General features: G+C 32.0%; 1 protein-coding gene and 1 pseudogene across 1 annotated transcript; one reads left to right on the top strand and one right to left on the bottom strand.

Annotated features, from left to right (window-relative positions):
* Window positions 1-1,359: 1,359 nt before the first annotated feature.
* LOC131631708 (uncharacterized) lies at window positions 1,360-3,789 on the bottom strand (annotated as a pseudogene).
* Window positions 3,790-6,529: 2,740 nt separating this feature from the next.
* On the top strand, window positions 6,530-9,551 carry LOC131631676 (cation/H(+) antiporter 15-like). The gene is made up of 3 exons (XM_058902444.1): window positions 6,530-6,829; window positions 7,049-8,050; window positions 8,144-9,551. Exons 1-3 carry the CDS (start codon window positions 6,587-6,589, stop codon window positions 9,335-9,337), a joined length of 2,439 nt encoding a protein of 812 aa, XP_058758427.1. The 5' UTR covers window positions 6,530-6,586; the 3' UTR covers window positions 9,338-9,551.
* Window positions 9,552-12,175: the final 2,624 nt, after the last annotated feature.

Here is a 12,175-nt window from a genome sequence, read left to right as displayed (position 1 = left end):
TGATTATCAGTATTAGATTCGGAAAAAAGCATATACAATTTTGGATTTAAAAAATTTGTAATATTTTTTTTGGGGTTGTATGGAGGTTGAGGATGAAGATATGAAGGTTAAAGCATCAACGACCGAATTCTAAATTTGCGTTCATATCTTCGTCCTCAGCCTTCGTATACACCAAAAAAAAAAAGTACAATATCCGTATACAACCTTAAAACAACCAGGAACCTAAACACATTTTTTTCCCAAACTCATCACTTTTAAGTTAAAATCAGTCAAAATGAAAACCATAGCCTCAACATTTCCTAGCAATCTATGACATAGATAAAGATGTATTCATCATGTTAAACCTATATTCTAAACCAAGCTTCAAGTATATGTGAGGATCATAAATTGAAAAAGTTGTAAAAGAGGGTTTTAGGGTACAAAACTACAAATTGGGAAAGACCAGTTGGTGATTGGAGAAGAGTGTTTTTGAAGAAACGAGGAATTGTGAAAAACCTGCAACAGTTGCAAACTTTTGAATTCCCTTTGAAAGAGGTTGAAGATATCAAAATTCGCTTAAACAAATAACAAATACAAACAACAGCAGAAAAATAACAAAAAGAGTTTAGTGGCCTCGGTGGTAATATATTTACGCGTGCTTGCAAATGTCTTTGGATTTAAATTCTCGAAAGGCTACATTTTATCGTATACACTCCTATATTGTTTTTGAATTTAACTCTAACAAATGTGAAAATATAATTTATTTTCCTTAAAAATTAATCATTATTATATAATATAATTATGCCTAATATATAATACTCTAATTAATTTTGTCTTTTTTGTAATGAAAAATATCATAAAATAATAATATTATATATTATTGATATAGATTATTATAGATCATAGAGAAACATCCTCATAAAATAGTTTGTCTCTTAGAATTTCTCCACATTACATTTATCTTTTTAGAATTTCTCCACACGATATTTATCATTTATCTTATAATATTTCTTCCGTCCCACAATGAGTGATCAATCTGAAATAAAATGATGTCCAAAAATAAATGATCCATTCAATTTTCAATACACTTTTCCAATTCTACCCTCTAATTAATATAAATTTCACCATTCTCAATACATAATAAGGGTAATATTTTAAAAATAATATTCTCTCCTATTTTTATACTTTTTTCTTAATATATGTGAAATGGTGTGCTGGGCACTCAGTGGCGGAACCAGACTCTAAAGTTTGGGGTGGCCACAAAATTAAAATATAATTTATAAATTAAATATTCATACTATATTGTATATAAAATATCTAAATTGTCATAAACACATAATTTAACATGAAAAGATAAAAAACTATTACTTAAAAAATACCTTATAATAATGCTCTACGGTTTTTGAGTAGCTTGAAATCATCTATAATAGTCTCAGAATCAATATTTACAACAATTTCTCTTTCAATGTTAACCGTCATGCTATCTCCTAGAAAATCAGCTCCCATTTTACTTCTCAATCTTGTCTTGATAATTTTCATTGCCGAGAAAGATCTTTCAGTAGTGGCTGTAGATACAGGGAGAGTCATGACAAGGCGAAGCAGTCTATCAATCAAATAGTAAATTCCATTCTTTCCCGTTGCAACCAAAGATGAACATAAGTCTTGAATAGTTGATAAATTCTTCAAACTCGATGCTTGGCGAGCGTCAATAATAAAATGTCGAAGTTGAAATTGCAAATTAATCCTCTCTTGCTCATTGAAGTCCATAGGATAATATTTTTCAACTAGAGTGCAAATCGTATCAAAGTTAAAAGCCTTGTAATTATCCTTCGGAGACAAAGCACAACTTAGAGTTAACAAACCAATCGCTTGCTCACTAAATCTGCTATTCAACTCTTGTAATTGTTTATCAATGGTAGTGAAAAATATTTCAACTCTAAAGTAATGCTCAATGGTTACCTGGTTCTCTTCAAGACGAGAGCGCCCAAATCTTGTTGTTGAGTGAACATCATCAAGATCAGGAATCTCAATATCATGTTTTTCACAAAAAGACTTCACACAAGTAAACAATTTATCCCAACCATCTTCTCTCAATTCTTGAATAAGAGTTTTTGTTGAACAAACCAAATTCATAGCATTAACTACATCCTGGGATTGTTGTTGTAAGGCTTGGCAAAGCATATTTGTGACACCCATAATTTCTTTCATCAGATGCAATATGAATATAAAATCAAATGATTTCAAGTAATTGTAAGCACTATCAGCATCTTCACGTGAAGCATAGTTTAATCCTTCCTTTGCAATTTTTTTTGAAACAGTACAAGTTGCTTCATACATAGTTATCAAGCTACTAATAGAAGAGAAGTGTGATCCCCAACGAGTATCTCCAGCCCGTCTCAAAGTACCAATTTGATTTTCACCTTTACCAGTTACAATTTCACCAATCTCTAACAAATGTTCAATTTCATCTAATTGGGAAGCTTGTAACTCATCATGTCTCTTTGTAGAAGAACAAACAACATTCACAATAAGAGTTAGTTTATCAAAGAATTGATGAATTGGTTTAACTTCCCTTGATGCAGTAACCAGAGCAAGTTGCAATTGATGAGCAAAACAATGAACATAATATGCATAAGGACAATCCTTCATAAATAGTGCTTGTAAACCATTTCATTCTCCTCTCATATTGCTAGCACCATCATACCCTTGATTACGAATGTTAGAGACATCAAGGTTGTATAGAGAAAGTATATCACATACCTTTTGCTTAAGAGTTAAAGATGTAGTGTCAGTAACACGTGCAAGGCCAAAAAATCTCTCTTGTATAAAACCTTCTTTATCAAAAAATCTCAAAACAAGAGACATGTGCTCTTTTTTAGATTCATCACGAGCTTCCTCTACAACTATACAAAATTTGGAATCGCCAATTTCTTCACGGATATGCCTTTTCACCCTACTTGAAAGAATATGCAAAATCTCTTTTTGAATTTTATGTGAAGTATACTTGCTATTTGATGGAGCATTTTCCAACACAACTTTTGCAACTTCATCATTATAAAATGCCAAGAGTTTTACCAATTGAAGAAAATTACCTTGGTTTAATGATTCTTTACTTTCATCATGACCTCTAAAAACACAAGCTTGAAAAGTTAACCAACGAACTGTGTCAATTGACGTCTTGAGACGTAGTCGATTCTTCATAATTTCAGTCGAACTTTGATCTTGAAAAATGTTCCTAATGTGTCCATTTTGATTCAACAAATCTTGACAAGCTTTCATAGCATTGTTGTGTGGTGAACAAGGATCACTCCCTATGTGTTTAAGAAATGCACAATGCTTTCCATTTCTAACTTTCTTCCAACCTCTAAAACCTGTAGAAATAAAAACATCTGAACCAGGACGTCCACTTGGTCTTTTGCTAAAAAGATAACATGGTAAGCAATAAACAGCATCTTCTGAAGGTGAATATTCTAACCATGAAGGAAAGAGGCTAAACCAAGTGTATTGAAATCTTCTTTGATGATCTTCGTTACCAGACAATGGATACTGCTCTAAATGCATTTGATATGGACCCCATTTCAAATAAGCTCTTCGTATTTCATCCATTTGATTTAATGGATATTTCCACATTGGAGGACGTTTTTCAAGATCACGTTCTAAAGAATTCTCAATGTCATCCGGACAAACTCTATTAACATTTTCTTCAATTCTTGGATTCTGAATAACTCTTTGAGGTTCAGAAATAGAAGTCAAATTATCGTCGTCTCTTTCTTTCCTCTTGAAAAAAGAATCAATTTTTCTACTCTTCATTATTACTTTTGTGCTGCAAAATCAATTGAAGAAATCCCAAAACAATTTCAGCACAACACAACAAAACTCCAAAACAACACAACTTACAACTCACAAAAATTAAATCCCTAAATTCACAATTCAATCCCAAAAATTAAATCCCTAAATTCACAATTCAATCTGACATAATATTATTTAAATTAACACAATATTATCAATTTGATTGTTTCATCAATTTGTGAAATGGAAGAAAAAACCCTAATATTCTACTTTATGAAACATAAACTATATGTTGCAGATAAACAAATAAAAGGAAGAAAAGTCATTTACCCCAAAATAATACACAGTTTATAGAGTAGTTACCTGAAGCCGGCGGATGGTGTGGGTGGTGGTGAACCGTGGACGGTAGTATTGAGAACTGAGATGAGTTGAGGAACAAAGAGTAGTGTTTCAACTTTTTAAATAAAAAACTAATACCGAAAGGAAATGTGAAATGTGAAACAACATTGTTAAGTTTATAACATATATGGCATTTTAGTAATTACTATGTTAAGTGGAGGGTATATGGGTATTTTCACTATATGAAAAAAAAATTAAAAAAAAAATTAGGGTGGCTGTGGCACCCCCTTGTCCCTACAATGGTCCGCCCCTGTGGGCACTCATTATGGGACGGAGGGAGTAAACACTTATACACAGTTTACACTAAAAAAATGTGCATGAATTATGGGAGTTATTATTTGAGTTTGAAGAGGGTTTGACCTCCGCAAATTGTTTGGTGGGAGTTATAAAAACTACCGCTTATACGATTCTCACAATTTATATACGGGAGTTCTAAATGACCGTTGGTATAGTCGAATAATTGTGGCGGTTAGTTTGTAGAGGTTATTAACCCCACCAAATGTTAAAAATATGTTAAAAAAAACAATCATATTAGTTAAACTTTTATGTAAAAAAAACATAATAATTATATTTGTAAAATATATTTACATAAGAAATATATTACTCTATTATTTTTCCCATAAAATAAGGAATATCAATATTTCTTATTATTTTTCCCAAAAAATAAGGCATATCAATATTTCCTCAAAATAGCATTTTTGCGTTTTTTGTAGTGTTATTGTTGTTTTTATACTTTGGCTTTGTTTGGTAAGACATGTTTTCGAGTTTATAGTTTATGTCTTATGTCTTATAAGCTCATATGATAATTTAGATCCGTTTGGTAACAGTCTTTTCATCACGAACTTATAGCTTATTTTAATAGCTTATAGCTTATTTTCCATACGCTATTTCAAATAGCGTTTTACCTTATGTCTTATAGCTTATTATATTTTCTTTCTTTTTTATCCTTATTATTTTAATTAAAATCGATTTTTAATCCTTATAATTTATTTAAAATAAAATAATTATATATTAAATATCTTTTATGTCATTTTACATTTATAAGTTAATTATTGAACCGCTAATTTTACCAAATACTTCAATGAACTTATAAGTTATCAGTCTCAACCATCCGCTATAAGCTATTTATAGCTTATAGCGGATGGTTGAGACTGATAGCTTATAAGCTCATTGAAGTGTTTGGTAAAATTAACGGTTCAATTAACTTATAAATGTAAAATGACGTAAAAGATATTTAATATATAATTATTTTATTTTAAATTAAAATAAATTATAAGGGTTAAAAATGGATTTTAATTGAAATAATAAGGATAAAAAAGGAAGAAAAAATAATAAGCTATAAGACATAAGCTAAAACGCTATTTGAAATAGCGTCTGGAAAATAAGCTATAAGCTAGTAAAATAAGTTATAAGCTCGTGATGAAAAGACCGTTATCAAACGGGTCTAAATTATCATATGAGCTTATAAGACATAAGACATAAACTATAAGTTCGAAAAAATGTCTTACCAAACAGAGTCTTGAAATTCAATTTTATGAAAGTTCATTTTAAGTGTATAATTTTAAGTAATAGACACCTATACACACTTTAGTTTAAGTTATTTGTTTTTGATTAATCAGTATAGTTTTTTCACAAAAAATTAAATACCTTTAATAATTTTGTTTTTGTTTTTCATTTGTCTTAGATTACCTATAGTATCATATGTAGATATTGTATGCAAATATATATATTTTTGTTTAAACCAATAATAAAATAAACTTTTACAATCATTGTTTTAATTAGAAAAAATCATATTTAAATCATATACAACTAATTTTAAAAAAATAAATTGCATAAAATTAAACAAATTAAAATTATTGCTTTAAAATTTATTTAAATACATTTTAATCAAGTCGTAGCACAGACTTTTTTAATACGTAGTAAATCAATGAAAAGAGGACATATGAATCTCAAATAGCGAAACATATGAATATATTTTATCTTCCTTTAAATTGTAAGTAGAGAATATGGAAAGTGGGGATGGTGGGAGGGTGATACATTATTAGAAATTAATTAAGAAAAATTGTAGTAAAAAAATATTAAATAGGGATAAATCTATCTATTTTTTGTTCCAGGAATAAAATTAAAAACCTCACAATAGTTATCTTTGTACACATTTTTCAAACTTATAAGTTATAATGGATTATGATCCTATCAGGTAAACCTCAAAGGGTTTTATGGTTTATCCCTTTATGTATCTTAAACCACCAATTTAGCACTAAAAATATCACCATAGACTAATCACAAAATAAAACTAATTTTAAAACACCAAACCCACAATTCAGCATTACCATTAAGATCTCACAAAGTTAAACATTCTTGAAATAAATCAAAACATGTGTTTGTCTTTCTTCTTCTCATTCTCCAAAGTGTACCAACCATGTCGATGGCTGATAGTACTGTAAATGCAACCGTTAACGCCATTACAACAAATGGAACAGTATGGATTTGTGAACAAGTATCTAAGAATCCAAGATCAAGAGGGATTTTCTTTTCGGATAATCCATTTAGTTACACATTACCGGTTCTCTTTGTACAAATCTCTTTAGTTTCTAGCTTGACTGCTGTTTTACAATTTTTACTTCAACCTATTGGAGAGACCAGATTCTTTCCGCAAATGCTGGTAATATATTTTATAGATATGTTTATTGATTGGTCATTTTTTTTAATGTAAGTCGTTATACATGGTTGCATTCGCAATTGTGACTGCAATATTAGTGATTAAGTATCCTCGTCAACGTGTGTGACAACTTGTAACTGTATTAGAACGCGTCAAACAATTTATCTACACTTGAAATCTTATGAAAAAACATAAATACATGCTAATGAATTATTTTTTCAGGCTGGCATGATGCTAGGACCATCAGTTATAGGACAAAGTGCTTTCCTACAAAAGTGGCTATTCCCACCAAAAACATTCTACATAAGTAAAACAATTGCATTTTTCGGAGGCATGATGTTTATGTTCTTAATTGGAGTAAAAATTGATCTAAGTATCGTTGCAAAATCAGGGAAAAAAGCTTGGGCAATTGGAATATTGTCATTTTTCGTTCCACTATTATTTAGCTCAGTTGTTTTTTTTGTTGCAAGAGAAGCAATACCTCCTGATCACCCTCTCTACAATTCCTTAATTTCCATCACATTCATCTTCTCATGTGGTTCATTCCATGTAACCACAATCCACTTAGCAGATTTAAAGCTATTAAACTCGGAAATGGGTCGATTAGCTATATCTTCCTCAATGGTTAGTGGAACTATTTCGTTAATGGTTGTTAGCGCCGTGATAACCCACGAAAATATATTTTCCATTGAAGATAAGACTGCTAACCTGATGGGGCTGAGTTTGCTCGTTATGATTACTTTCATAGTATGCGTTTTACGTCCCATAATGTGCTGGATGATAAGACAAACACCTGAAGGTAGACAAATGAAAGAGTCATACATACTGTCGGTGTTTTTAATGTTAATCGGTTGCGCGTTTTTTAGCGAAGTTATCGGGCAACATGTTCTGATTTTACCTATCATTTTAGGCATAGCTGTACCTGAAGGTCCTCCATTAGGATCAGCATTGACCGATAGATTGGATACATTGGTTTCACATATTTTTTTGCCATTGTATTTTCTTTATGGCGGTTCTAGATTCAATATTTTTCTAATTGACGGTCAAACATTTGTGATTGTTCAAGTTATTGCTATTGTTGCATCCTTTGGGAAGATTGTCGGAACTATATTACCTTCAATTTATTGGAAGATGCCAATGACAGATGTTTTAGCTTTAGGACTACTTATGAGTGCTCAAGGCATCACGCAATTGATTTACTTGCAAAATGGTCTAAATATTACAGTAAGAGTCAATAATCCTTTCTATTAATTTGTCATCTTGTAACTGTATGTGGCCGATTTGCATATAGAAAATTTATACATGTTTTGTTTGCAGATAGATGAACAATCGTATGGTAATGCGCTGATAGCATTAACTTGGCTAACAGGAGTCACCACTCCCTTTGTGAAATTCTTATATGATCCTTCTAAGAGGTATTTGTCTTTAAATAGGAGAAGAACCATTGAACAATCAACTCAAGATATTGAACTACGTCTCATGGCGTGTATACATAGTCAAGAAACCACACCTTCTATAATCAATCTTCTTGAAATTTCAAACCCTTCATTAGAAAATCCTATTTGTTTCTATGTTCTACATCTTCTTCAACTAAGAGGAAGATCAACCCCAGTTTTCGTAGATCATCAATCAACTAGCAAGAAGAATCATTCGCAAAAGAATTATTCGGAGCACATAATAAACGCATTTCGGTCCTACGAGCAACAAAAATCAGATAATGTTGTTGTGAAACTCTACACGTCGATTTCACCTTACGAAACAATGCATGATGAAATATGTATGCAGGTTGCTGAAAAGAGAGTATGTTTGTTGATTGTGCCTTTTCATAGACAATGGAAATCGAATGGGATAACAGAATCTACACACCCAATTAGGGCGTTAAATCTCCAGCTTCTCAGGACGGCACCTTGTTCTGTTGGGATTCTAATCGAGCGCGGTACTTTGAATATAAGCCATCCTATAGCAAATGCCGCATTTTATAGTGTTGGAATAGTCTTTATAGAAGGCAATGACGACCGTGAAGCTTTAGCCTACGCGATGCGGATGGCAAATAATCCAATAGTAAGGGTTACATTGGTTAGAATAATGGAGCCTCGAAAGAAAAATAAGAACTTGATCAACAAGGATCCAGACGGGGATTTGATTCATAGGTTTAAAGTGGATTGCATTCAAATTAAACGACACGATTATAAAGAGGAAGTAGTAAGGGATAGTGTTGAAATGATAAATGTTCTAAGGTCATTTGAAGGTTGTTTTGATTTGGTTTTGGTTGGTAGAAGACATGCAAGTGAGTCATGTTTGTTTAGTGGATTAAATTATTGGAATGAGTATCCTGAACTCGGACCTATTGGTGACATGTTAGTTGCTTCAGATTCTACTTTTGATGGTTCTGTTATGGTCATTCAACAGCAAAAGAGATCAGGGATTGGTTATCATGATTTGAATTTAGATTCTGGTGTTTTATCAAGGCAAGAAAATTTAACCATTATGGAAGTTCCTCGTGATAAATAGGTGTAGCCAATTATTTAATACAGAAATAGAAGGTAAACGAACAGAATGTGGACATCAGACTTAAGATAGACTTAAGATAGTAGAAAAACGATTGGGATACAAAAGTGTTATTTCTTTATGATGTTAGATAATGTGTAAAAAAAATATTGTACAGTTCATGGTGTATCACATTCTTACTTTTTAGAGCAAGATATTTGATTAGCTTGAATTTTTACATTTCTCCCTATTAAAAAGTTAAAAATAATTGACATAAATATTGAGACTGAGGAGTAATGACACCCTCACTTGTAATAAGATTGAACTCCACGCTTTGAATTATAAGAATTATACGGTATATTATCATCAACTTCTGTTTCCATTTTGTTTTCGTCATCAAGAAGATAATCATGCAGATTTTGCAATGCTTGAATATGATATAAGAATAATTTAGTTTCATGGAAAAGTTTATATTTATATACATGCATGCATACATTTACTACCTCTTAGCCCATAAACCTTTATGATCTAGAAGTTACTACATTTAGATACAACAATGTTTTTATAACTACCTGATAATATGTTATAGATTTGAATCACTTAAAATGATATAAAATCAACAAAATACTTTTGCTAGTTCTAAAATATTTATGTACCAGGAGTTTTTTGATAAAAAATAAATAAAATTTTATTGTTATTATTATTCACATTTTTCATTTTCTGATTCATTTCAAAAAGGACAAAATTCACATTTTTTGTTTGGTCCTATTCTAGTTTTCCCGTTTTTGTTGGTGTGTCCACCATTTTTGAGCCAAATAGTACAAAATTGAAGGAGCCCTAATTGGCCATTATAAAATGATGAGCACTAGAATAGAGGTGGGTGTCAAAAAATCAAAAGCAAAAGAACAAACAACAAATTTTGTTTACAGAAAACGTAGCATTCGTCTTCTTCCTTCATCACCAATCGTGTTTTCTATTTTGTCTGTTTAGTAAAAATTTGTCTTTAGGTTTTGATCAGGACGGACCCAGAAAATTTGAGTAGTGGGGGTAATCATATTTTTTTACAATAAAAAAACAATTAAAATTGCCATTTAGATCTTCAAAATATTTGATACATATTTACTATAATATTTAAATTTATCAAATTTAAAAACACATACAAATATAAGTTTGTTATTAATATATATTTTGATGACAGGTTGATATAACGTTCTTTTCCAAAAATATAAGTAACTTGTGTACATGTGTGAGTAATATGTAACTAGCATGTCTAGTATTAATGGATCAATTGTGAGTAACATGTAAGTAGCATATCTAGTATTAATGGACCAATTGTGAGTAATATGTAAGTAGCATATCTAGTATTAATGGAACATTATTAAAAACTTTGTGGGGGCCTAAGCCTACACACCCTTCAACTTAAGTCCGTCCCTGGTTTTGATTAATATATGTTCAATTAATTGTTGTTGGGCTTTAGTTGCTAATGGGCTTGAACAAGCCCATCACGCATATCTTCAAGGCCTAATCATGTCTTAAACAACCCGTTTATCTTTTTTAATCAAAATCAGTCCTCTCTAATTTTCAACCCCTTTTAAAATTGAAATTTTCTTACCACACCCCTTGGGATTTTTAGGCACCATGTGCATTTTTAAAAATACCTTTGCTTTCGGAGGTGTATCTCCGGACGCACATTTTTTTACTCAACGTTGATTTCTTCTGTAGATGCATCTAGATAATGATTCTTGTTATGCATCTCCGGAACCATTTTTGATAAATTTGCGCTAAAGTTTCTTCTCCTCCCTCATTCTTCATTTTCATCTTCCAACTCTCTCCAACTTCAAAAATTATTTTCCACCAAACTTGCTTTTTTTTCACTCGAGTTCGAGTGCGACACACCCGTTTGATGACATCTCACTATTCTCTGGATGGTTGGCATGCAGTTCGACCATCAATGTTTCATATCTGCCGCAATGCGTCATGCGACAGTTCGACTACACTCAGACGATATCCCGACACCCTACTGTCCCCGCTTCTCTCGGCTTAACCCATAGGCAGATAAATGAGATCTTTGCGGACTATCAGAACCACAAGGTACCGAAGGAGGCTCGGGCGACAAGAGCGGAGAGAGACTGGAGCTGCGCTGATGGCTACATCATGTGATTCTTCACTATCTCACACCCCTACATGGTGCCCACTATAGAGGGATCACCACACAGACCAACTCATTAGGAGATATTACAGTAGCACCAGTCTCAGTTGAATCACACTCAGGATGTGCTACCTCGCTATCATCGAATAGATGAGATAGGGCGGACATGCATTAAGGCAGGTTTCTTTCCCGAGGGGTCTGGTGGCAAACATATAATGGATGACATGATTGCGGTGGCACATGGGACATTTGTGTATCACAGACATCGCGCCAGGACGGGTGGGATAATAGACAATAGAGACAAAAGAGGCGGTAGATGAGGTGGGAGACGCAGAGGAAGCGGAAGAGCCAGAGGAGAGGATTGAGATATTGTCCGGCACACACAGTAGTGATTGGTGATTATTTTGATGTTCCATTTTTTAATGACATTGATGTACTATTTTTTGATGATGTTTATGACATATGATTATTTTGATGTACTATATAAGATTGAGTATACATATCACTATTTTGATGTACTATATTTTGATGTATTATTTTATTGCACGGAAAATTGGAGTTTTTGAGTGAAATATAGTTGGTTTAAAATATAGCAGATAATTTCGGAGTCATATTTACGGAAAATTGTAGCGCTCAGACGTTCTAGATGTGCATCTACAGAACTTTCCCTGAATTGAATTAACTTGCAGTTTTTCCCAACGTTTATTCGTTTA

The sequence above is a fragment of the Vicia villosa genome, unplaced genomic scaffold (assembly GCF_029867415.1).
Source record: "Vicia villosa cultivar HV-30 ecotype Madison, WI unplaced genomic scaffold, Vvil1.0 ctg.000857F_1_1, whole genome shotgun sequence".
Taxonomy (NCBI): domain Eukaryota; kingdom Viridiplantae; phylum Streptophyta; class Magnoliopsida; order Fabales; family Fabaceae; genus Vicia; species Vicia villosa.
Note: the sequence above shows the minus strand (reverse complement) of the source record. Positions and strands in the feature narration are given on the sequence as shown.